The 27379-nt window shown below is 38.1% G+C and overlaps 2 protein-coding genes and 1 long non-coding RNA gene across 9 annotated transcripts in view; 2 read left to right on the top strand and 1 right to left on the bottom strand.

Moving 5' to 3' along the window:
* Positions 1-18372, top strand: part of LOC131990950 (disheveled-associated activator of morphogenesis 1-like) — a 66819-nt gene extending 48447 nt beyond the window's left edge. For 4 of the 5 annotated variants that reach the window (XM_059356202.1, XM_059356204.1, XM_059356201.1 and 1 more), the window contains exons 11-26: positions 309-447; positions 669-727; positions 838-1025; positions 2111-2419; positions 6916-7023; positions 8350-8379; positions 8722-8819; positions 9671-9755; positions 10134-10240; positions 10984-11072; positions 11638-11806; positions 12016-12123; positions 13686-13746; positions 13869-14000; positions 15714-15884; positions 16879-18372. In XM_059356202.1, the coding sequence (XP_059212185.1) occupies positions 309-447; positions 669-727; positions 838-1025; positions 2111-2419; positions 6916-7023; positions 8350-8379; positions 8722-8819; positions 9671-9755; positions 10134-10240; positions 10984-11072; positions 11638-11806; positions 12016-12123; positions 13686-13746; positions 13869-14000; positions 15714-15884; positions 16879-17091 (2066 nt within the window). In that variant the 3' untranslated portion in view covers positions 17092-18372. The remainder of the gene's footprint in view (positions 1-308; positions 448-668; positions 728-837; positions 1026-2110; positions 2420-6915; positions 7024-8349; positions 8380-8721; positions 8820-9670; positions 9756-10133; positions 10241-10983; positions 11073-11637; positions 11807-12015; positions 12124-13685; positions 13747-13868; positions 14001-15713; positions 15885-16878) is intronic. The other variant, XM_059356205.1, reaches the window with a different exon arrangement.
* A 501-nt stretch (positions 18373-18873) lies between these two features.
* On the bottom strand, positions 18874-24664 carry LOC131990778 (trans-L-3-hydroxyproline dehydratase). Of its 3 annotated transcripts, none has more exons than XM_059355894.1 (6): positions 24593-24664; positions 21200-21684; positions 20948-21117; positions 20669-20791; positions 20446-20583; positions 18874-19666 (listed from the first exon to the last, which is right to left on the bottom strand). In XM_059355894.1, the coding sequence occupies exons 2-6, from the start codon at positions 21675-21677 to the stop codon at positions 19541-19543; spliced, it is 1035 nt and encodes a 344-aa protein (XP_059211877.1). In that variant the 5' UTR covers positions 21678-21684; positions 24593-24664; the 3' UTR covers positions 18874-19540. The 3 variants fall into 3 exon arrangements, with proteins under 3 accessions (XP_059211877.1, XP_059211875.1, XP_059211876.1); XM_059355892.1 differs by lacking the exon at positions 24593-24664 and adding an exon at positions 24308-24502; XM_059355893.1 differs by lacking the exon at positions 24593-24664 and adding an exon at positions 22597-22835.
* The window catches only part of LOC131990781 (uncharacterized), a 24156-nt gene continuing 20316 nt past the window's right edge, over positions 23540-27379 (top strand). The window contains exon 1 of the long non-coding RNA XR_009396086.1: positions 23540-23663. This is a non-coding gene — a long non-coding RNA (uncharacterized LOC131990781). The remainder of the gene's footprint in view (positions 23664-27379) is intronic.

Raw genomic sequence — 27379 nt, 5'->3', positions numbered from 1 at the left:
CATATACACCAATATCGAATATCGGCGGTTAATATCTGTCAACTGATATATCTGTCTAGCTCTAATTGTAAGATAACATAAGGTTACCATTCATTTATCCCTTGATGAGAAATTTGGTTGTTATCGTGGCACAAAGGCTATACTAGCATACAGATAAATAGAGAAAAAAGTAACATTTGGAGTTTCAGATTTTAAACACATTTTGAAAATCATTCCTTTGTTTCATGGTAATCATAATCATAACAGCCACTTCAGCATATCGTTGAGGCCAGCAGATTAATGTAAACTCTCCCTCTCTCTCTCCTCAGACAAGAGGAGCGGTAACACGGTGCAGTACTGGCTGCTGTTGGATCGTATCGTCCAGCAGATGGTCTTGCAGAATGACAAAGGTCACGACCCCGACGTCACACCACTGGAGAACTTTAACGTGAAGAACGTTGTCCGGATGTGAGTCCTCTGATTTCCTCTGAAACAGACTGAATGAGAACATGGAACAGATTACTCGGCCGGCAGACTGAAGATTGTAGAACCATCTTGTGTTTGATGAGAAATGAAAAAGCTGCATGCTCGACAGTGTTGGCTCAAAAAATAGCTTCCCTTTTAAGTTGAGAAAAACAATGACTGGAGTTGTTCACTGCAGTTAATTGTGTGTGTCATCCTCTCCGCAGGCTGGTGAATGAAAATGAGGTCAAACAGTGGAAAGAGCAAGCAGAGAAAATGAGAAAAGGTTTGTGAAACTATAAATAACTCGCAGAAAATAGAAAAATAGTTAAATTAAATCATGTTTTGGTCAACCCCAGATGATGAGTATATATCTCTGTGGCTTTCACATTGCAGAGCACCACGAGCTGCAGCAGAAGTTTGACAAGAAAGAGCGTGAATGTGACGCAAAGACTCAGGAGAAAGAAGACATGATGCAGACGCTCAACAAGATGAAAGAGAAGCTGGAGAAGGAGAGCACGGAGCACAAGAATGTCAAACAGCAAGTCGCTGAACTCACCACACGACTGCACGAACTCAGCATCGTACGTTTCCTGTATATCCAAAGGGTTGCTTTATAAATACCTAACCTGACTGAATATTATGTTGGATAATGACAACCAGAACAATCGATGAGTTCACACAAGGGGCAACAAAGCTGTGTATCCTCATCCCACACAGTGCCCTAGATAAAAAAGCAGAACAATTGTATCTCATTATATATTGATTTGTTACTTTATGTTGTTGCTTGCCTGAAATAGTAACACATACTATTCCTTATTATTATTATACCACGAGAGTATAATTTACCCATTCCCATCAATGATATAGAAAAAAAGCAACAACGTTCTTGTGCAATATATAGGATTTTGACACCTGAAATATAAAGTAAAGGGGTAGTTCGGACTAAAAGTGGGTTGTATGTGGTTGGTATGCCCCAGTTTGGAGAAGCAGGCAGAGGTACCGGCATGGATGCTAAGAAATGTATTGCTGTGGAAAGGGGCAGAAGCAAAATATATTTAGCCACATAAAAAAATAAAGTCTTGCTATATTTATAATATTTTTACTGCTTTACCTTGCCATTAGACAGATCTTTTCAATGGGAAACTGAAGCCGTTCTATCCATCGGTGCTCTCTTTAAAGTCAACAGACTTCATTGACAAAAATAGTAATTTTACATGCATAAGGCAGGAATTGCTGGCCTACTTCTGCCTCCATTGGTTAGTTAATTTGTATTTTTCTGTGACTTTGGTGAGTCCCAAACTAACCTTTTAAAACACCATAGTCACACAAAAGCACCGACAAACTGATGAATGAGCAGTAGACTAGTGGCTCTTGTGTTTTGCAGCCTAAAATTACTGTTGGTGGCTTTGAGGATTGCATAGATAACAATTTCAGTTCCCTGCCAGAAAGGTAAAGCAGTGTAACATATACTTACACAGCATACACAGACACTGTATGTGACAATACAGTCAATATTTCTTTTTTAGGTGGCTAAAATCAGTTGAAATGAATTATTTGAAAATATATAAAGCTGGTTATATTCTGTATTTATAACAAGTATTCCCTTGTCCAGTGTTATCTGTCCTGTAGGACATTTTGAGATTGTGTTGTACTCTCCCCCCTGCAGAGACAGGCAGCTGTTGTTCCTGGAGGTCCTCCCCTCGCTCCCGGTCCCCCCGGTGGTCCTGTGCCTCCCCCGCCCGTACCAGGCTTTGGAGGTACGTGCCCACCTCCCCCGCCACCTCCTGGGGGCATGATGCCTCCACCACCTCCCCCACCACCTCCTCCGGGTGGTCCCCCACCTCCTCCCGGACGCCTACCCATCGGAGGCATCCCTCCCCCGCCGGGAGCACCCTTAGGACCGTCTCTGAAGAAGAAGAACATTCCCCAGCCAGCCAATGCACTCAAGTCTTTCAATTGGGCCAAGTTAGCTGAGGTGAGAGACACAGAAAGACCTGAATTCATGTAATAATGATCCTTCTTTTGTTAGAGCGTAAAGCTTTTACAGCTTCTACCTCTCACCCGGGTTCTTTTTCCTAAACTTGGTTTACAAAACACTCAGGACAAATGAATAAAGTCAACCATTTATTGAAAGAATCATAGCCAAATGCAATGCTCAGCGCTGGACTCTGCCAAGTGACCCCAACGGCATCACAGGACAAAGTGCTTACAAGCAACTCTGATTTTACATATAGCTTCTTGGATTTTGGCGAAATCCCGTACAATGGGTGGGCTCTTTAACGCAATTGGTCAATTTGGAAATGATATGCACTGGTTACCACCCATTAACCAAGCATCTGGGGATTGAACATCTCACTGATCAAACTTTATGTGTGTGTGTTGTTGTCTGCTGAAGCTCCACATCCTATCCTCTGCTCCCCCATACATACCTTTCCTGAACTCTGACCTCTCCTAACCGTAAATGACCAGTCCTGTCAGTGTATGACCCAGATCAGGTCAGAATTGTAAGTCTCAGACCATGCTGAGTGTCCCAACTCCCACAATTTCCCTCTGTTGAAGTGATTTAATCACTTCACCCAAAAATAGTGATGTGTTAAACCTGCCAGGGGCTAGGCAAACAGCAGGTCAATGTCTTGGCCTTCAGCAACACGTGCCGCCTCCCCCCGGCACCTCCAGCCGATTCACTGCTGATTTGCCACCTCCCTGTCCGAGCAGGCCTGTAGTGTGTGTGCAGACAGAGTGTGTTATCGTGTACATTTAATTCCTCCCAACTCAACTATAGCTTCAGCTAAGTGTAGACGTGCCCTATATCTGTAAATGTGTTAACCTTATCTTCGCAAGTATACGCAGCAAATTGAAAAAACGGCGGGGAGTAATCTTCATCAGATGTCTTCACCTCGGTCTGAGGCCATCTTTCTCCAACCTGTGAATCTTAATTTGGTTAAGTTATTGTAAAACTCCTGTTGTTAAGTGGATCACAGAAAAATCCTTCATTCACCATTCCTGCCATTATCAACATTTGTTAGACATTAGACATGTTAACCTGTTTATAGTATATTCTATAGTTTTGGTAGACAACCTATGCAGAGGCAATTCATTTATAAGATGAATTTTATGTCTTTATATTTCCAATTCATATTGTATCATTCTATGACATTTATTAACCCTCCCCTCATGTGAGTCTATGTGTTTTCAAACTTTACATGTGATCACACTCCCATTAAGTTTATCAAACAGTGATATGCAATTATCATCCTACATTTTAGCAGTCAGAGAATAACATTAATCAGACAATCTGTTTTTGTTGTGCCAAATGTGTAGAAGTGTCATATGGTGAAAAGTCTTCTGCTCTAATGTTTTACACTCCTTTAACGTGAGTTCAAAAGAATCTAGGCTGCCTTTCTCTGTCTCTGCCATTTCCTCTTCGCCTGCTAGTTTCCTTAAGTGTGTGTATGTATGACCTAAGGTCAGAGTGTCTTGTGAAGGTCTGAGTGTGTGTGTGTCTGTTCTCTGCTATCTGTCTTCTCTCCCTGCTTGTATGTGTATTGTGTGCTGAGTCTAATGTCCTCACAAAGCCTGTCAGGAGAAAGATCAACGTTAACACACCACAGTATACATTTTAGCTTCTAATTAATAGACATGAAATGTATTAATTGTATGTTAGCCTTAGCAGGTAGAACATATCTTTCAACACTTTTTCAAACACATTATTACTTATTATTACTTTCAACAGCCAACACAATAAACTCATGATGAAAATGGTGACTTCTAGTGACCAAACAATAGACCTCAACTAAAAATGGTGACCTGGTTGCTTTTAGTTCAGAGCCAATTCAATTCAATTTAGGTGTAAGACTAATCATTAGTTATAAGTACTACTAGAATCTAGTTAATCGTCATTCAATTAATCTTAAATCAAAACAGTAAAAATAATTCTATCAAACCCCGGCACTAGCCGGCCATATAGATTAGAATACCTGAAATATACAGTTTGTTTGGTCAGTATATACTTTTAAAAGGGACTACCTGTGAAGATAAATTTACACTTTTTATAATATTGTATCATAGTATACAATAGGCCGAAATAAGATAATCAATTGGATAGTATACCTCACAGGACAGCTATGTTGAATATATATGATTAGTCTAATGAGAACACTTTTGTTATACCGTTCTCTAAGGGATATAGAAACTGGGCATGTTGAGGGTTTATAATAAAATTTTCCTCTCCTTTTCCTTCCAATTACCCACTAGTTACCTCTGCGTCTTAAAGGGGAACCCCCTCAGTCATTTGGTAGTGACTGTTGATTGTTATTTCTGTTCTTGTTTTCCTCACCAAAGAATATGCGCGACAATTATGATTGTGAAAGCCGTCAGGGTGATCAGGCCTGCTCGTGTATCACAACCAAGTCGTTTGAATGGCTTATCATACCTCCTTTGAAGCATGTCCATCTTCACCCCACTCCTTCTCCTCTTCTCTCTGTGTTCACTCTCTTTCTCAGATTGTTTACCTTTTTCCAGTATTTCTCCTTCCTCTCTTTTCTCTCACTCTTTTCTATCCACTCTTTCTTCCCTTCTCTATCCTTCCATGGCTTCTCTTCATCCCCTCTGCTAACCTTCTCTTAGTTCATCCTATTTCTCTCATACCCTCTGTGCATCCAATCTCTCTCTTCCTGCCTTAACCACTGTTCTCTTCTTGTCCTGTCTTTCTGCTGTCTTCCCTACTTCCCAATCCTTCTCCATATTCTCTATTTCTTTCCAGTGTCTCTCTTTCTGCTCTCTCTCCTGTTGCTCCCTCTCTGTTTTTCCTTTTTTCTTTTTCTTTTGCAAATCTTACATAGATTTTTATTGTTTTTTCTTCTCTTACTTCATCTTGTCAACACATACTAATACCTTCTTTTTTCTCAGACTTTTCCTTTAGTCCTCAGTTACAATATGCACAGTGTAAAATTATCATTATACACACACTGCCCTTATTGTCTGAAGTGGTCACCCGAGGGAGCCTAGGGCCCAATCTCGCAGCCGGGGGAAACAAGAGGAACTAGTGATTTTGGAAGTTTTCGTCAAGCTTCTACCCTTTCAGGCGGACGAAACTTAGCTAGTCTTTCTCCCAAAATCTCCTCTGTTTTCCCTTTTACAACAGACTCAGGTGCAGTGTCAGTGTCAGAACTGTGTTTTTGGAGAGCCCCGTGCAATGGACCCGTGAGTCCTGGAGCTTTCACCTTAGAGCCTCTGAGAGGAACCTCCCACAGCCGTATGAAAAACAAAAAATCTGTCCCTGCGTCCTATTGCCTTTTCATATCCTTTTTCCTTTTTCCTGGGCCCTGACAGTACCAGCTGTCTTCCTTTATCCTTTTAAGTGCGGAACCGACCCATTCCAAACGGGATTTTGACAGTCCCTAACTGCCTTCGCTGAATAACGACGGTTGAAAAACCACTTGTTCCAAACAAGATTTTTTCCCTAACTTACCTATGAATATATATTTATTCTTACACTATCTAACAGAACCGCACTTACCTGTTCCAAACAGGTTTTCTAAATTTAAGGCTCCTTCCACTTTTACGGGAAGTCCTGATTTGTTCCAAATTCCTATGTTTCGGACGCTCATTTACTGGCCCTATATGTACATATGTGTTTTTAACATTACATGTGGCTATATTCAATCACATTTTCTAAGAACAACATAATACTCACAATTTAGAATCTTTTTTCCTCCAGACCAGAGGTCTCCGCCCAACACGACAGATAGACCAAAGTCTGGCAGAAATTCAAAAAGGTTTTCTGTTTACCTTATTTGTGGAGCTCCTTGTCGTTTGGGGGAGAGTCCCTCTGGTCCGTCAGGAAAAGGAGAAAAAATATGGAAAAAATCCTCAACCAAGAAGAATCCGGGTCACGGCACCAAAATTGTTAGAGCGTAAAGCTTTTACAGCTTCTACCTCTCACCCGGGTTCTTTTTCCTAAACTTGGTTTACAAAACACTCAGGACAAATGAATAAAGTCAACCATTTATTGAAAGAATCATAGCCAAATGCAATGCTCAGCGCTGGACTCTGCCAAGTGACCCCAACGGCATCACAGGACAAAGTGCTTACAAGCAACTCTGATTTTACATATAGCTTCTTGGATTTTGGCGAAATCCCGTACAATGGGTGGGCTCTTTAACGCAATTGGTCAATTTGGAAATGATATGCACTGGTTACCACCCATTAACCAAGCATCTGGGGATTGAACATCTCACTGATCAAACTTTATGTGTGTGTGTTGTTGTCTGCTGAAGCTCCACATCCTATCCTCTGCTCCCCCATACATACCTTTCCTGAACTCTGACCTCTCCTAACCGTAAATGACCAGTCCTGTCAGTGTATGACCCAGATCAGGTCAGAATTGTAAGTCTCAGACCATGCTGAGTGTCCCAACTCCCACACTTTGTCAGAATATGAGTTATAAATGTCTCCTTGTCATTTGCTCAGAATAAACTGGAGGGCACTGTGTGGATGGAGGTGGACGATGCCAAGGTTTTCAAAATCCTGGATCTGGAGGACATTGAAAAGACCTTCTCAGCCTATCAGAGACAGCAGGTACTGAGAGGGACACAGTTCGTCTCTCCAACTCACCAAATGTCCCCATCGAGTGTCAGAGAGAGCCGAGGGTAGAGGGACAGGTTGCTGGGGGCTCAGCTGGCATGCCTTTTTGGATTCAGACTTGGCTTGTGTTGAGATTTTCTAAAAAAAATCTCCTCTTTTGCAACTTTTGATTTCTCAAGCAAAGTTGGAGAAGGGGAGAGGTCAGATAACTTGCACACAAAACAAAAGTCAGCCTGAAGTCAAAAAAGTGAAAGGGAGAAACTGCCAGATGTATTTAGGGGTTTTATTACATGCAAAACTTTCATGCTTGAATCATCTTAATGCCTTTTTACATTTGAATAGAATGCTGTTTTTTGCTCTTTTTTGTGGTTTTGATCTTTTTGCCATTTATGATTGAAAATGCATGAGTGAGCTGCTCAGAATCCAATGCTCAGTTACCACATATATTTAATCACTAGAGTCTTTATTAGTTGTAATGATGAGAATGAGCATGTCTTTTCAAACTTTAAGATGCATGTCCAACACGCATAATAAGATGGAGAAAAAGATTGGAAATTACTTAATTCGAAGACACATTCAATACATGTAGATCTACAGAGACCTATGGAGGACAAAAGCTGCCAAAATTAACATAAATAAATAAATAAATAAACAAATTCACAAAGAAAGTAATACAGAAAAAAGTTTGGGGAAAGAAAATTCAAAGGTAAAATAATAAATAAATAAATAAATATATAAACAAATAAATAAATACAAAACATTTGAAAATTAATAAATCGATTTTTAAAATGAATGCAAAATAAAAATATAGATACACAAATTAAGAAAAAATAAATACATTAATAGATAAATTAATGGAAATACTAAATAAAAGGGAAAGTAATTAAATGCGGAATTAATAAAAAAGATATATAATTAAAGAAGCTAATATAAAATGCCAAACTTTATCAATTAATCAATGCCTACATTTATTTTTTATTATTATTTTTGGTACATGCATATTATTTTATTAAAAAGTTATTTATTTATTTATTATTTTGGCAGCTTCCATCCTCCATAGATGTCGGCCTGATTAGTTTAAACAGAAATATAATGATTGATTTTTTTAATGTATGCACAGCATGTGAACTTAAAGCACGTATTGATCAGCTGAACACCCACTCATGTCTCACTGCTGCTCACTTCATTACTGACGGATCCATCGTCGTCTCAGTGCTGAATGAGCTTTGATTCATTTGTTTTTATGGGCTGCAATCACGTAACTGCTTTACTTATTCTAATGAGTGCTTACATCTTCCCTGCTTCCTGCCTGCATTTTAGGACTTCTTTATGATCAATAACAGCAAACAGGTGAGTGCACTTACAGTACAGTAGATAATTTCTGTCATTTCAGACAATCAGACTTTATATGTTATACGTCATCCTATTGTACTTTTATTACTTACTGTGTGTCCAACTGAATATGTTCGACCTTTGAGACTGTTATGTTATTTGTGTGTTATTTGCATGTACTCATGAATGTGACAACTTCCCTGTCTGCCTTTGTACCTTGTACCTTTATAGCTCATATTTGGGATTCTAGGGGTTGTGTTGTCTACATTGTTGTTTTTCTGTGGGTGACTGTAATATAAATTATTGGTCCACGTTAAAATAGCCTGTTGCACTCTAACCTCTTCATCACTTTGCTCGCAGAAAGAGGCAGAAGACGACACGCTGAGCTCTAAAAAAGTCAAAGAGCTGTCAGTCATTGATGGCCGTCGAGCTCAAAACTGTAACATTCTCCTCTCGCGGTAAGTTTATATCAGCATTATTACAAAACGCAAACATTACTGACACAGAACATGTTGTGATGGATTTTGATGTTTTTAGTATTTCCCTTGTATCGAACATTCATTTTATTTTCAAATTGTGTTTGAAGGACATGCAATCTCATTTTCAATTAGGTAAATAAAAAATGAAATAAATAACATATTAATAATATAGCATAGAAATAAACACATAGTATAGTGACATAAAAACACTACATTTAAGCAAACAAAATGGACAAAAAAGAAGTAACAGCTGCCAGACCAGGGAAATTATGTCAATAGTACCAAATTTTACAAGGTAAAGAAAAAAATAGTGATAAAATTAAAGGAAACATTTCTTCAACTTTAAGCTATGAATTAAAGACATTAAAGGATTACATCATTTGACATTCTACAAGAGGCTGTAATGCAGTTTTGTATTACAAAAAAATAATAATTTATTTGTAAGTTTTAATGTAATTGAATATTTTTGTAGGTTTTTTTTACATTTTTTGCTTGTATTATACTTTTTGTTTGTGTCACAACTTTATTTACATGCACATGTAAGTGTTTATGGAATGGATTCTGTCTGATATCTTAATCTGAAACAGCACAGTAGTAATATAAAAGGGTGGAGCTTTATGGTATATTGTGCCTGTGATCTGAAATTTAATGCATTTTATTTTAATGTAAATGCCAGTAATCTTCATAACTTGAAACGTATTAATTAATAATTTAGAAATTATATGCACAAAAAAATGTGTGAAGTATGTCCGTAAAACATTTAAATCCAACTGAAAGCTGTCTTAAATGTGAAGGATAGCTCAAGTAAATGCATCTGTTTTGTGCTGCAGGCTGAAACTTTCAAATGAGGAGATGAAGAGAGCCATTCTTACGATGGACGAACAGGAAGACCTTCCCAAAGACATGCTGGAGCAGGTACGTCATCAGGTCCACCGCTGGATGAATCAGAAGAAAAAAAAAAGCAAAATAAACAAAATAGCTGCAGAGTGAATTAATGGCTGTTAGCACCACCATCAGCAGTCAGCTGTGTGTTCAGAGCCATTGCAAAAAATGTGCACAAATATCAGCCTGTGCCACTCTGATAACAGTGTATTTTGTTGGAAAGGATAGTCTTGAATTTTGCAGTTAAGAGAGAAAATAAGATGCAATAGCATGAAAACAGAGATTTAAGACACCAAGATATAAAAAATTACTTTTATAAACAGACAGCGTGATAAACCCCTCATCTGTTTTTATCAGAAATAAGTACAGGTTAGTGTTTGAAGTTGAAAGCATTTTTTCTTGTTCTATCAGCTGCTGAAGTTCGTCCCAGAGAAGAGTGATGTGGATCTCCTGGAGGAGCACAAACATGAGCTCGACAGAATGGCAAAACCCGACCGCTTCTTCTACGAGATGAGCAGGTACTTTACAGTTGTTCTTTCTGGTGTGCTACCTTTTTAATCCTGCTTTGAACAGATCCTAACCTCAGACCTGGCAGCTTCGGGTCAGTGCAGGACTCTGCAGATCAGATCTGCTCACAAACAATAGCCATTGTTTCCTCTCAGTCAGAGCAGATAAATGCAATGAAACATGGGTTTCTACTTAGCCGGGAACAATAGCTGAGTGTGTGAATCACTCTTAATAGTGTTGGTGAATAAATCAAGTCTGTAATGTAATAACAGTAATGTAATAAGTCCTGTAAGATAAAAGGAACAAAGGCAACATGTCCCAACTCGACAACTACCGTTCAGACCAGCTGAAGATCAGAAGCCACAATAGAAACGTACATGTCAGATAAGGCAGAATTATACATTAGGTTTGTTGTTTAGTTTTTAATTATTTACTGCACTTTGCCAGTTTTTTTGTCATTGGAGTTCACTCAGAGTACAGAATGAACTGGAGGACAAATGTCACTGTGGTATTCATTAGCTGCAGAGTCAGTGGTTTATAAAGCTTAACTGAAAAACGCTGCCAAAAATAAGCTTCATTACCGCAACTTTTATATGTAGAAATTCAGTGAGCACACAGCCGTCTTTCTTTTGCTCTAGCACAACGTCCATGTTTGTGGCTTTTGTCTAAATTGGTGGATTTCCTTTTTTATGATTTATTATTTTTTTGCCTATTTTTGTTCTCCTTTGACACGCATTTTCCATCCTGTGTCCAGAATAAACCACTACCAGCAGAGGCTGCAGTCTTTGTACTTCAAGAAGAAGTTCGCAGAGAGGATAGCGGAGATCAAACCCAAAGTGGAAGGTAGGAAAAGTGTCAGAGTTTAACACACGAGTGACATGAAGGCAAACATGTTTTTTTTTTTTTTTATTTTAATAAGGAACTGGAATCATATTGGCAAAAATGTATCTTAAAATTCTTAAACTGAATAAACCAACATGTTTGACTGATTTTCATTTGACTACACAAATAGAAAAATGATTGATGAAAATGATTCATTTTTTAGTTATTTTATGAAAACAGTTTAACAAACACTAGATAAACTGATATGCCCTGGCTTACACACACACACACACACACACACAAATGCAATTTAGGAAAATAAATAAAAATAAATGGTTCATTTGCAAAAACAAAGACATCTGTTTTTGCAAATGAACCATTTTTTTTTATTTTTTTTTATTGAAAGCCTTCTATGTTAAGTAAGAAAAGTGTTCTCCTTTGAAACATGTCTGTAGTCGTCCCTTACAGCATCTAAAATTATGATATATTTTATTTTTATGTTTGTCAAGCTAAGTCTAAAAGTAAATCAGCCTGACACCTTTTATTACCGAAATAAATGAATTTCCTGTATGTTTTCCTGCATCAGCTCTGACCAGAGCGTCGAAGGAGATTTTACACAGCAGGAGCCTGAAGCAGCTGCTGGAGGTGGTGCTGGCCTTCGGAAACTTCATGAACAAGGGTCAGAGGGGGAACGCTTACGGCTTCAAGGTGTCTTCACTCAACAAGATCGCTGATACCAAATCCAGTATCGACAAGTAAGAACATTTTTCATTTGCAGGCAGAACGCCACGAAATCTATAAAAGTCACATCTGGAGCAGGGAACGTGATATAGATGAAAGTCCATATGGTTATTTATATGTGAACGTATATAATAAAAGCAATATATTACACGTTTGACATGTTCACTGCCTTGAAGGTTGGTCCGCCTCAGTGTGTCAGTACTGTACGTCTCTGTGTCTGCAGGAACATCACTCTCCTGCACTACCTGATCACCATCCTGGAGAAGAAATACCCCAAAGTCCTGATGTTCCAGGAGGACCTGCAGAGTCTCTCAGAGGCAGCCAAAGTCAAGTAGGTGGAGCTGTGGAGAACTTGCCGTCCTGACTTGCAACTACTTTTTTTTTCTTCTTTTTTTAGAGGAACACATATTCACTAGTCACAGAGGTGATATTTCCTTTATTTCTCTTAGGGCCTGGGTGATTGATCAAATTTTATTTACTGGTTTGACTCATGGAAAATTAAATAAAAACATTTTTGAAAGAAAAAAAATATGTGAGAAAGTTATCCCCAGAATGTCCTGAGAACTGAATCTGCTCTAGATTGAAGAGATAAAGAATATAGTTTTTATTTGTCAACAAAAAAACTGAATATATTCTGCCTTAGTTCTTGTTTTCAAAGGTTGCTTTTCATTTTTAGAATATTTTTCATTATTGTGCACTTGTCATTATTATTATGTTTAAAATGAATGAATAATTATTGTTTTCATTCCTTTATTTTTATTATTATTTCTAAATATTTATTTATTCTTTTTTTTCCTTTACTGTGTTCTTCTGATGTGTTTTAACATTATTTTGGTTTATATAGAAAGGAAACTCGGCAGTATCGTGTTTTACCTTTACAATTTGAAATTTGAAAACAAATTTTATTTTCAAGTACCATCTTGACTTCAAACGATTATAAAAAACAAGACAATGCAGATAAAACGATAAATGTGCCAAATTCTGTTTTTCAATTATCTTGCTCTCATTTTGTCTTCTACTATAAATCCATAGCACCCCTTCCTTTTGTTCCTCTGTAAAGCCCACACTCAGCACCAAATCATGAAGTCAGTTCACACTTGGTTTTAAATTAGTCTCAAGGCCGTCGCATCACATGTGGACAGATGAGACACATCGCTGTTTACACATGTGTGCATCATGCGCCTCCAAGAGTGTCCAGCTTACCACTCAGATTCATTCAGATTTCGTTACTACCTATGTCACTTCTGCTAGAAGGAGAAATTGCCCCGCGCACATGTATTACATCGGATAACAACAACAACAACAACAACTTGAGTCGCTTAATTTAAACTGTGTTTTTCTGGCTAGCTAAGAAGACGTTGGGTACATTTATCTCCATGTATGGCCTATTGCAATTAATAACAAATAGTAAAAAAAAAAATTCCTGTTAAGCCCTTGTCAGGGACACATCAGAACACATCAGCGTTTACACTACAAATATATGTGGTCTAATGCATTCTAGACCACCTCGGCAAGTGGTTTGAGTGATCTGATCACAATGTATCTTGGACACTGTTTTCACTTGTATTTAGCAGTGACCACTTGATCTGAACGCCCAAGATGGATTTTAAAACCAAGGCTTAATGAGTCACAGGAAAGAAATCGGCAAATAAATCGAAAACACTGGTCAGCCACAGAAAATAATATCACAATACCAAGTGTTTCTTTAGTGGTTTCATTTCTGTTATCTTCAGCCATTAGGATTAGTCTGCTGCACAATTCCATAATATGTGAAAGTGATCAGCTACTGAGCTCTTACATCATCTTCAGCAGCAACAAGAGTCTTGGTCTACCAGTTTCTAAAAGTTTGTGTTCCATTTTTAGTGAAACAATCACTTCTCTTTCATTTGGCAGCATGACTGAGCTGGAAAAAGATATCGGCAACCTGCGCAGCGGCTTGAAGAGCGTGGAGAGTGTGAGTCACAAACATCTATGATATAATACACGTTTATTTTTTGGTCATGCTGTTGTGCAACATTTAGTGTATGTCTGGTGTATTTTTTTTGTATTTTGATCCACTCTCCTGGTCACTCATAGGAGCTGGAATACCAGAAGAAGCGGCCGCAGGAGCTCGGAGATAAGTTTGTGTCTGTGGTGAGTCAGTTCATCACTGTGGCCAGCTTCAGCTTCTCCGACGTGGAGGACTCTCTCACCGAGGCCAAGGAGCTGGTACGTCACGGTGGCTGGAAACTCTGTGTGTGTGTGTGTGTGTGTGTGTGTGTGTGTATGTTTTAGCAGACCAGACGGAACCACTGTCACTTGTAGATGCAGAAAGCGTACATCTCATTTCCTCTCGCCGCAGCTGTTTCTACACGCCCCGCTGACCTCATCAGTCACCTTGTTGGAAAGCTAACAGCGGGAGTGAAGTGCTTCAGCTTCCTGCCTGCTGCACCTCTGATGCTTTATTGGTCGGCCTGCTCGCAGCCATGTGTGCAGGTCAAGAGAGAAACCAGAAACAGAGGCAGAGGATATTATGTTACACAATTATGTTAAAGCTATTTTATTTTGTGCTGCAGGCTTTTTTATTGGTATTTAAATTTGTATAAAATGCAATAAACTACACATAGAGTTGGACAGACACTTTCCTATAAAGTTGTAAGTAAGGATTAAAGTATAGTTACAATGTTCCACTGAGCTGAAACAAAATCGATTCAGTAAACGCCAAGATAGATTCAGTGTGACAGAAATCAACACAAAACATTAAAAAAATACATTCAAAAATACAGCAATTAAAAGAACTTTTTTTTTTTTTAACAATTTTTTTTTGGGAGCTGTGAACATATATTTAGTTTTTTTTTAAATTTAAAAATAGGTTTATTGCAGACAGACACCAGATCTACTTAAGCAGAGTGCAGAAAACAATAATATTAAATAATTGTACATTTCAGTTCAGTAATTCCGTGTCTTATTTATTACTATAATTGAATTATTGTATGTTTTTAGATGCAAAAAAAGATATTGGCATTATATAATGGCCATTAACTGCCCTGCTCTCTAAATATTAGTATTCATTTTTTTCACAGCCAACCTGGATTTTGCAGCAATTTTATACAAAATAGTCTTTTTACAACCAGAAACCTGATCATATTCACCTTTCTAAGACAGCATGACGCCTTGAAGAAATCTATATTTATTACAGCAGAGTTTTTATCTTATTCTTATCTCTTTATTTAGTGTTTTTCACCCCACAATGTGGTGCTACATTGACCCACGTGCTCACATGGTCACATGGTAGCTATTAGTTCCTGTGAATCATTTACGGTGTCCCACAGTTAAACATTTGAGCGTGTTTACAGTGGTCTTCTGTACTCATGAGTGGGAACCAGAGAACATGCTGACCCTTTAACAGCTCCGTGCATCTGGTTTGTGTGTCTCAGTGCAGATCATAAAACGGTTGCAGAATACAGATGTAAAGACAAAATGATGGAAACTTGTCCTATTGTGAAGAAGTACCTACTGCACATTAATTAACTACTTAATTGATTGATTACAAACAATTTAAATAAGTAAAATGCATCTTTGCTCCACCCGATGGAGTTAGCGTGGCATGCACAGATCTCTGCACATCTTGGAGAGTGTATGTTCGCAGCATGATCTCACATCTGGATGTCCTCCTTTTAAACTTACTGTGAAAAACACTCAACAAACACGTTGCCTTAATTTGGCTCTGGCTCCAGTCTCTGGCCTCAGCTGTAATCAGTAGCCGGTCAGATCTGGGCTAACGCGGGCTTCAAAGCCCAGACGCTGGTACCCTGCTCTTATTTCAAAGAGCCGAGCCCTAACGAGTCTCCTGTAAAACAGTCGAGGACGGAGTAAAACACGGTTCTGCTGTGTCCTGCTGTAAATCTAATCCCGTGTGCCCGCTTCTCTTTGGTCCCGCAGTTCCTGAAGGCAGTAAAGCACTTCGGTGAGGATGCCGGTAAGATGCAGCCAGATGAGTTCTTTGGCATCTTCGACCAGTTCCTGCAGTCGTTCGCTGAGGCCCAGCAGGAGAACGAGAACATGCGAAGACGCAAAGAGGAGGAGGAACGCAGGGCCAAAATGGAGGCTCAGGTGTGTGATCGTTCCATGTTTATATATGATTCTTGACAAAAGGAACAACAGTTACAAAACACTTCCTGCTTAATCAGTATAATCTGAAACATTCTAGAAATGTGGAAATGGATTCAGAGTGAAAGTTGTGGCCACATAACTTTTAAAAGAAGATCAAAGACACTATCTTCCTGTTGCAAATGAAAAGTTGAAAGTTTGCATGGATTAAATCCAATACGAGTTTAAATTTTCTGATGATACCTGTTACATGCAGGTTCATTCAATCCTGTTATGTAGCTGCTGTCCTCTGTATCTAGTTTGTGCAGTTTATACATTTATCACTTCCTGCCCTCCATCTGAATTTTGCATGACATATAATCACATGGTTGATGTATAACGTTTCAGCTTAGCAGTAAAACAGGAAACAAGGAGACATAGCTTGTCTGGCTCTGTCTGAAGGTCACAAATCGCATCCACTAGCACCTCTAAAGCCCACTAATTAGCATGTTAGCTGTCATTTGACAGACTTTACATGTCATGTAAAAATGAACAATGAAAACAAGTTCAGAGTTCAGGCGTGAAATAGCTTTTGAGATGATTTTTATTCTTTAGAACAGACCCAAGCTAGCTGTTTCCTTCTGTTTCTAGTCTTTATGCTAAGCTAACATGCTGCTTCTAGCCTCATTTATAACACACGTTTGTGTCTTTTTTTTACCATCTCCCCAGACCCCCAGCTTAACTTCTAAATATTTAAATATTCATCCTAGTATTTTTATTCCCTTTTTGTTTTGTTTTTATATTCGTTCATACCAACATATGAGAGAATCAATCAATATGGATCCTCTATGTCCTGTACATATGGCAGAATTCACAATGAAGTTGACACTGACCGTTTCTTGACAATAAATTAAAAAAAAAAAGTATTCCTTTGAATAAATAGTTAATAATAAAACAGAGGGACTTTTTTTAAATACAATTCATTTAAATACAATAATTTTTATTTCTGTGTCTTCAGCTCAAAGAGCAGAGGGAGAAGGAGCGAAAGGCCCGGAAAGCCAAGGCTAACGGGGAGGACGACGGCGGCGAGTTTGACGACTTGGTGTCAGCGCTGCGATCGGGCGAGGTCTTCGACAAGGACTTGTCCAAGATGAAGCGAAACCGCAAGCGCATCAACAGCCAGAACACAGACGCGAGCAGAGAGCGACCGGTCACAAAGCTCAACTTCTAAGCGAGGGGGGGCGGGGTTGAAGTCACCATCCTTGTTTCGCTCATCATTAGTTTCCCCTCTGGGTCGAACTGACATGCACATTCCTCCGCACCCTCCTCCGCTCCCACCCAGCTCGGCCTTTGCATCATCGCTGCAGAGCCACACACAGCACAAACCCGTTCAGACCTTTCATCCTCAGAGATGTTTTTGATGTTAAAACGGAGCAGAAGCCAAAAGTTGTTGTTAACGACCAAAATCGGATAATTCCCGCTGGAGGATCAGTTTGGTCGAATGAAACGTTTTAGGGAGCGGTCGTGCAGGAGCAGGATGTTTTCCCCCGCTGGAGAAAACCTCCAGGTGTAAAAGAGTCTCACGCTTGTTTGATAGGAACCGTTCTGTGCTGTTTTTGTACGTCAGAATCTATGCACAGAGTGAAATGTGCAGCTCGCAGACTCCTTCAGGGCTTGATGCTCGATCCAACAGGAAGCTGATTCCATTAAAAACACAATTTTGTACGGACTGATTTCATAGAATGAGAACGCCATGAGATCATTTTTGTGGAGAAAGACTGAATCTGAACTTCCTCTTGACGCTGCTGGTTCGCCTGCAGTCTGAACCATCACAGGACTGAGACACTGCGATGTTAGACAGACGTGGTTTTGACTGCAGCGGACACAGCGGAGAAGTTTCTTTTCTATTCATCATTATTGACGTGCAGCATTTATATATCTGATCACTGTATGTTTTATTTGAACTTTTTCCTGTTAAGAGCTGGCCTTAACTCTGTTGTTTTAATTGTTGAGTGGGTACTCTCTAAGGCCTGGGCCTAATCTGCAATTTCTCAACATGTGTGGACACTCGTGTCATAGATTACATATATCTATATATAAGGTTGCGTGCTTGTTACACATGCACATATAAAATTCATAATTACATAATTACTATGCTAAATGCCATTTAAACAATACCCAGTTGATGCAATACACTTTTTTTTCCTCCTCTGAAGGGAGTGCCCTCCTTTATGTTTGTATTGAATAGATGAATTATGTTTTCTGTTCACTGGCTGGATTTACACTGCAAAAAAGAAGGAAAGAAAGAAAGAAAACCCTGCTTTTAAACTCTGTGATCCACATGTGATGTTTTTATCCTTGTGGAAAACATTACATTTGGAAATTTTATTTCAATTTTCCCCTTCATCTGTGTGAATCCATCCAGGGTCAAACACCTCCATTGGACTTTTATAATTTAAATATTGCCTTCCATTGTACAATGACCTGATGATAATAAATGGGAGAAACAGTTGTGAGTTTTTATATTTAGTCTATGCACTTAAATGCATTCTTATGCAATATTTATGTAGGGTCAAAGTGATTTTTAAACACCACAAGCCCTGAAGTGGACTTAAAAACTTTGTGTTTCTGAAGTATTGTTGAACCTCAAAGGTTCCACCAGGCTCAAGGCGCCATCTAGTGGTCAGTTTCTGCTAATGAACTGAATACCCAACCTCTACTGCCATAACTCAACCTTTTTACATTTAATACAAATCCAAAACATGTCTTGGCCAAGTTTGTTACCTTGTGAATGGTGGATCAAACAAAAGAAAATAGTACATAGGTTATTTATTATTTTAGGGCAAAACGTTATTTTGATTCCATATGTCATCTTTCATATATTTAGTTTATTTCACTAAACTTTGTCTGTTTTCACCTGTAGATTTATTTTTAAAGTCACCAAAAGTTAGAATTAAAAAATGCATATTTTCCATTATGTAAACATAATTTCGTGATAGAAAAACTTTAGATGCAATTTTCTCCAAAAAAAAAACCCTATATTTTCATGCCTATCTATATACAAATGCTTTTTCATGTTCATATATTATTCATAGCTAAATTTATATATAACACTTTATTTATAAAACATGGCAAATTTGTTCTTTTTTATCACTGATGACAGCATTTATGTAGTCCATATGTATATTATACATATGGATACATACTACTTAAATGATATGTAAAATTCCCTCTGTAAAAATCTTTGACTCTACTATGTCAACAAAATGAAATGAGAATTTGAAACGTTGCTTTATCCAATGATCAGATTTATGTTCTGCAAATGCAGCAAAAAAGCACATATTTAGGATGCATTTGTATATTCAACATAACATTTCAGAAAACTTGTAATACAAGAAATAATGTGTTAATGTAAGTAATCAGCTGGGAATGTTTCATGGTGAGATCTGTTAAAACTTGTACCGCATGTAGTGTGTCCCCTGCATACTAGTAATCAAGTGTTTCAAACCATAATTAACTTGACTCGCTTGGCACAAAAACCTGCAGCCACATGGCTTTTCATGGATCAGTCTGACATCTATGGCTTCGAGATTTTCTCTTGTTTTAAGTTACCAAACACTAATGTTTGCAAAGCTTTCTCATGTATAACCACTTTTATTTAGACAACTTGTAATTCAGCCTCACTTCAGTAGAAAGCCATGTGTCAGCTTGTCGTCTGGCTCCTGCACAAAGCGTGACACTCCGGTGTAAAAAGCTCTGCCGGCGACTTCCACCACTACAGCCTTGAAGTCTCCACACTTTGTCTCCTGAACAGAGACACAAAAGAAAAATCACACACATGGCTCTGTAAGTAAGAGTTTGTAAGTTGTATTTTTAGAAATTGGCAGAACCACATTAACAAAAGTCCTCATTGTCAAAAAAAATAACCCCATCTCAAGAGTAGTAGGAAGTAGGGTCTAAAAAATGAAGTGGAAGTGCTGTAAACCTGAATTCTTTCTAATGACCAGTAGGTGGCGACTCTACTTGCTTCAAAAAGAAGCCTGATTGTATAGAAGTCTATGAGAAAATGAGCCTACTTCTCACTTTAAATATATATCACCTCAGAAAACATTTTCCTAGTGAGTTTATGGTCTCAATTGCTAGTTTTTCTTGCTATGGAAGGCCAATTTTTTCACCATAAAAATAGACATTTTTAAAATGGAAAACAAATATTTTGCAAACCTACAGAGTCAGGAACTAATTATCCACTACCCCATCTATTTAAGTCTTGATCTGATATTTTACTAAGACAGTGACAGCTGAAAGTGTGAAATCTCTTTTAGGATTGATTTTCCTTTCCTATAACTAGCAAATGTTTTCACTCAGTATCATAAAAACCGTCCAGTGATTTTGATAGAACACTTTAGAGTCTCTATTTTATGCTTCAGAACCAACTCTTAACACGATTTCATCCGTCTAACCCGCTAATGACTGATTCCACCTGAAGAGACAAACAGAGGGACGTTATCTAAAAATGTTCGGTTAATGGCACAATGTGACAACGACAGTCAACCCAGAGAGCTTTCAGCTATTAACATATTATCACCTCGACAGCTTTTCCTGTGAACTGGGACCCAGTGGCTCCACTCTGAAACGTCCTGGTCTGGTTCAGCTGGATGAGACCTTTGTGATACTGAAGAGCCACCCGGGCTGTAACACCAGAACCAGTGGGGCTCCGATCCACCTGAGAACATGTTTCAAAACCCATAAAAGCCAGTTTTCAGTTACACTCCATTTAGGTGTCAAATGACCAGGTGTTTGGAATTTACCTGAGCTTCAGCGAACACACAGATATTGGCGGTGGGATCAGGGGAATATGTATCTTTGCCGTCTGTGAGGATGGTGCCATAGAGGAAGGCCAGATCATCACTGGTTGGGTGGTGCAACTTCACCTGGAAGAGAACACCACAAGAAAGGTCAAGACTGTCAAATAAAATTGGAAAAATCAACAAAGACAATGTAGACAGCCCACTGTTGCATGGATAATACTGTGTGTAGTAATTTTACTCAACTTATTACCGGTCGGCTGTACAATATGAACTTCTCACCTGAGATTTGACGGCATTGGTCACCGCTGTGGCTGCGTCTACCAGATCTCGAGTCCTGGACTTGGTCACATCGAGGCCAAACCTCTGGGCGTCTACAAAGGCGTAGAAAGCTCCTCCATAGCTGATGTCAACCGTCACATCACCAAACCCTTCCACCTTCACCGTCACATCTGGTTAAAAGTAATATAGTGAATCCTTTGGGGTATAAAAGCACCTGAGAACAGTTTGGATTCTTCAGGGTGAGTGTCATACCTGTAGCAAATGCAAATGCTGGCACACTGAGGAACCTCACTCCTCCTGTTTTACCGTCAGAGTACTCGACAAACGCCTTCACCAGACCACAGGGACAGTGTATGTTCACTTGAGTCTCCGGTGACCGCGGTTCTTTCACCAGTTTGTAGTCCACGGCGAAGCGCCCCAGTGCAATGACGGCGTGTCCGCACATGGTGCTGTACCCCTCGTTGTGCATGAACAGCACCCCCAGATCAGCCTCCGGTTCTTCGCTGTCCAAGATCAGGGCTCCGTACATGTCGTAATGTCCCCGCGGCTCGTACATCAGCACCCTCCTGAGGTGATCCAGATGTTCCCGGACATAACGCCGTTTAGCCAGCACACTGTCACCTTTGACCTCTGGGTAGCCGCTGTGGATGATCCGTAAAGGCTCTCCACCGGTGTGCATGTCAACGACTGAGAGCTCGTCTCCCTCGTGAGGTGGAAGCTGCATTTCCATCTCAGCTCTGATTTAAGAAAACAAAAATTATGCTTAATCAGAAATCTTGCTTTCTTACATCATTTTGGCTCATTATTGTAGATAATTACAGAGGTTTACAGAGTTAGAGGTTTACTGATGTAGGTATTACTCCAAGTTGCCAGTTTTTTTGAGTACACCAAGCTTAAATTAAAAAAAAAAAGCATACTTTACGTTATCCTTTAAAAATAATTAGTTAGAAAAAAAAGACCCATCTGAAAGGACTTAACATTATCTGTAAAAAATGTTATTGAAGTAATATTGGTCAAGTTATGATAATTTTCGATCAGGTTAAGTGCGAATTCTCTAACATTTTAAAAGACATTATGACAATATCGGGTGCTACAGTCATTTAAACAGCCTTCTCATTATTTCAGGTGGATATTGGGTCATGGTTTGAGGTAACAGGTAATTTGGGTCAAGTGGGGCACAGCAGAATAAGTTGTAGTTTCAGTGGACATTAATTTATTTATTTCACAATTAATGCATAGCCTCGATTACTGCTGCTATTTATCAAAATTCTAAAACATAAGGTCAGTGTTTTAAATGTACTCTAAAATCCGGAGGCGGCTACGTGAGAACTAAACCCCAACTTCGTAACAACACTGCGCATGCTCAGAGCTGATTGCCTTTTGCCATGCTGCAATTTGATTGGCTGTTTCTTTTAAAGGCGTTAGCAACGGCTCTGGTAACCACTGGTAACTGCAGTCAACATGAACCAACGGCTCTGGTAACCACTGGTAACTGTGGTCACCATTAACCAACGGCTCTGCCATGTACTATGTGGATTATTTTATTTACGGCATTAATTTTAAGGCCAGATTTAGAAAGAAAACGTAGAACTTCGTAAATGTTATAAACCAAACCTCTAGTGAAAGTAAGTATGTTTAACGTAACTTACTTTACAGTAGTTCTCAGGACAAATGGCTAACTGCTAGCTAGCTTGAGAAGACGTTTTTGTTTTTGCTTCCTCTGGTAAATAACTGGCTTTCAGGAGCTTAAGCAGGTTTCGGAGAGGATTAGCAAACATGAAAGAAGCAGGACAATGCGGTAAAGTTGGTCAAACATAGCTAGGCGAAGTGAAAGCGCATACTAACGGGGAATGAGCAGTACAACAGCGGAGGACATCAGGGAAGTGTTTAACCCTCTATGGGACTGTGTTGCCCTCAGGCAACCAGTGGCGGTTCTAGACCAGTTTTACTGTGGGGGCCAAGCAGGGGCCAGTGTTTGATCAGAGGGGCCCATTAAAAAACGACAAACATTATATTTAAGCATCCAAAACCTTTATTTTAGCTCATTTAAAAATCTCATTTCAGTATATTTGGAAGATACAAATACACTGATTGAAACAATGGGACTTACCAATAATAATTATTTTTGCACGACAATGACATTTCTAATTTTTGTGCACAATTACTTTTTTTTATTTTGAAAGTGCAGTATAGTGAGAATGATCTTTTTTATATATACACAAGCTTTAATTGCACAATTAAACTATTATACAATGTACACATTCTGGGTTCCTTTTGTGCACAATGAGATATTGTTTGCACAAAAAAAAGGTGAGAATTGTTCCGTAGTTCGTCGTTATAAATTGATCATTTTATTAGTAATTTGACACAGGGGCCACAGCAGGGGCCAAGGGCTTCTTCACAGGGGCAGGGGCCCCTGGAGGCCCCTGTGTAGAACCGCCACTGCAGGCAACATTCCCATTTTTGGCCTGTCAAATTTCTACAATGCATGTTTTTGAGTGATGCGATACTTTAAAAAAATAAAAAAGTATAGGGAACCAATAGCGATGCTTTAATTTGTCACATGACCTCCAGGAGGCCATAATGAAACCCTATTTAGCAGACTTTTCCCAAGGAAACAGCTTTGCCATCTTGCGCCACCAAAAAATCACTCAGAACGTCAAAATGTAATTTCCTGGCCCTATTCATCTGGAAAAAAATATATTCCTACTGATGGGTGAGTAAACCTTAATTTTTGATGGTTTCATACACTGTTGAAGACATTCATTTCAATGGGTCGTTGGTTCAGTGGTACAATGTTTCCTACAGGCAACATTCAGACAAGAAACCGTTTTTTTTTTAAAAGGTTACTTTTATAATGTTTTTCAACTTAAATTGTTATGTATTGTACCCTGTTGAAGCTACTGAATCTTTTACACGTGGTTCACTAGAATTATAAAATTTCTTCAGATTATGGTTATTTAGTCTATTTTAAGACAAAATAACACTCCAAACATTTTTCCTAACTGGCATCAGAACCTTATATACAGTGTATGATCAGAATGTGTACCATAGAGGGTTAACGGTAGTTGTTGCACCACAATGTTGTCCCACATAGAGGACTAGCTTTTGTGTTTTGTTTTTTTAAATCAATGTGTAACAATTTGTATAGGCTTCATGGCATTTTGCCTGAATTAATTATACATCTCTGGTTGCTTGTTTTTAATCATCATAATTTGTTGAAACCAAACAGCATGTTTTCTAATAATCAGTTATAAGGCTGTAATGTTTTTCCATAAGGATTCTGTATTCAGGACGATACCAAAATATGTTAAGCGTATGATTGAATAGCTGTATGATTTTGACAGAAACATCCCTTACCTCATTGGTCAGTAGTCAGGAAACATATGGTAAACTCATAGACTGTATATAAATGAGGGTAAACTCCACGCATTCGCGCATTCTCTGCGGTCACATTTGATATGTTTAACGTGGATAATGTTATTACGGAACCAAATGTCATAAAATACATTTTTTCAAAGTTATGTCGGCTTCAAAAAGTTAACATCGTTCAACTGAAGTTTAATGTGACCACACTGCAGTAAAATCGCTACAAAAGGCCAACGCTAATCACATTTATTTCACTCCATAAAGCACAATATTTACCTGCTTTGGATTTTCTTTGGATTTAGGGGCTCAAACTTTTGCAGTCCTGTTTAGTAGTGTTTTCTTCTTCTGCGCATGCGTGTTTCTAAGACACTTTAAGAAGACATCAGTGCCATCTTGTGTCGTGGGGGGCTTTAAACATCAAACATTAACATACTGTACGTTAAATGCGTTAAATTGAGGGCAAACTTGCTTCAAGTAATTGTTTTTAAATTAAATTCTTTAAATTATTCATATGGTACTAATTACATGTCGGCACTTATGAGGTAAACAGTCAGTGGAAAGGAATTCTTTTTTAATTTAGTGAAGACCCTCACCGCTCTAATGCCAAAAGTGACTGTCCAGTCCGGCACTTTTGTTGTTCCCTGTGCCCTCTTTCTCCCCATGTTTCCTTTCTATTTCTACTGTCAACTATTAAATAAAACAATGTTAATACAAAAAAATAATAAGAAAAGTAGGTCAGTAAATAATCAACCTGATGGAAATAGCAGTTCCTGTTCACAAAGAGTGCTTTGTCTCACTTGGATCAACAAAAACAAACATGTGAAATATATAAAACAGTCTGCATGTTACACTTTTCAGTGCTTTTGATAAAGACTGACTTTTGTTGCATAACAGAGGAGAGTAAACAACAGATGGTGAGCAGGCATCAGTTTTCATTATTCATTTCACTGTTAACAGGTTCCCTGGATGCATGCAACATCATGTCTACATGTAATATAAAATAGGTGTACTGAATCGACTAACATTCACATGCTTACATCCTCACAGTTCATACTAACATGATTCGCAGTCACACAATAAATTAGAAAATATCTTAAATTTGAACTGTAACCATGCTGTTCATCATGTACATCATTGTTATCATTTTTATGCAAACAGGAAAAACAAATGCAAATGTTTGCATCACCAAGTGCCGTGCTGGTTCATTTATAGTTGCATAGTGGTGTGTATGGAGTCATAAGAGTGCCATTAAAAAAATGTCATATGTAAATAAGAATGTGGAAATATAAAGAGAAGCAAACACAATTGAGAAAAAAAGTAAATAAAGAGGAAAACAAACGGATGAGAATATATAAATAATATATAAATACAAATATTTTTTTAAACAAGAAAAAATAGAGTAATCTATATGCAAAACATATATACATCTATACAAAAACAATATGAATAAATACAGAAATAAATGAAGAAAAAAATGTGAAAATACATAATTTATATTTCTATTAATTCTTTAATTTATTTATCTTTAAATCTTCACATTTTAATTTACTTATTTTAATTTGATTTTTTTCTCCTTAAATTCACAGATTTATTTTGTCATTATTTTTATTGATTTATTCTTTGTTATGGTACTCTTATGACTTAATAGGTGTGTAATAAGTAGCCTATAATTTAAAATTTTCCGTCATATAAAAGCAAGATTTCCAAACTATTTAATCTTACAAGTAGGCAAAGATAAAATAAGTTATGCTGAAATAAATACTGAAATTCAACATAAGAACAAATATACCTGAGCAAGAGGCACGGTTACTTGAAGGGATATACATAAAGTTTCCTGCAACATCTCAAAATATTCTCTCTTGTCCCATCTTATTTAAGGAAAATAAATCTTTCATAGGAAAATTGAGATAATAATAATTAACAATAAAAATCCATTTTAAACCACCATTATTGCATTCCTATTCATATTTCACGTGCATGGGAATTAAGCTTAACCATTTATTATTTTTTATTACAGTTTTAAGAATTTCTAAACAGTTCATAAAATGAATGCATAGTGCAGTGACAGATTCAAATGAGAAACTTACTTTATCCTCCAAAAAGGGGTAAAACACAACCTGGGTTAGCATTACTATTATAAAACATATGCCCAAAAACCATAACGAGTTGCTTATGTGTCATCAAAGTAACCCTGAATGAGGCTTTATTATTGTAAGGCACATATTATTACCTGACAATTAACTAAATGGGGACATTAATGTAACAGATGATAGTCTGAGGAGCTGCTTTCTCTAAGATATGAGAGTAGTATAAATAATTCTGAAAGTTATTGCAGGTGAACCTTGTTGCTTAAAGGGACAGTTCACCCCAAAATACATATTTTCCTTAACACATGCATAGCTATTTAATAATCTAGATTGTTTTAGTGTGAGCAGTTTCATGTGATAACTATTCATTGTACCAAACTACACCCACTAATCAAATCACAGCAAAGAAGATTAGTTTATAGCAAAAACCGACACTGCTTGCTCACCTAGCACCACTGAGCTAGCTAACATTACCGCTTATTTGAGCTTGCTGTCACAAGGCTCTCGTCCATTAGCAGGTGTAGTTCTGTAGAAAGGAAATAGTTCCAACATGAAACTGGGTCATGGTTTCTGGTAAGAGACATTTTTGTTGAGTTTTTCAAATGGATTTTCTTCAGTTTTAAACACCAAAAGCCAAATGCCATCTAGTTCCATCATATCTAAAAAATAAATAAAAAAAAGTATACATCTATATGGCTGATATCTCCAGCACTTGGCAACTCACACAAAAACAATCTAGATTTATAAATAGAACTACAGGGGGGTGGGGGTGAACTGTCCCCTTAACCCTCTATTCAGGTGTTCTTTAAAAAATGTGGCTTGACTTCAGCTCCTATCAGGCTAAGATGCTTCTACAAAAGCCTTCATCAGAGTATCATACATGAGAAACGTACCTCTATGTTGTTTCCTCCACCAAAGAGGTTAGGTTTGGATTGTCAGCAGGATTCGGGAAAAACTTCTGGCCCAATTTTCTTGA

This window comes from Centropristis striata, chromosome 18, assembly GCF_030273125.1.
Source record: "Centropristis striata isolate RG_2023a ecotype Rhode Island chromosome 18, C.striata_1.0, whole genome shotgun sequence".
In the NCBI taxonomy this organism is placed as follows: domain Eukaryota; kingdom Metazoa; phylum Chordata; class Actinopteri; order Perciformes; family Serranidae; genus Centropristis; species Centropristis striata.
This window is presented reverse-complemented; position numbering and strand designations above follow the sequence as displayed.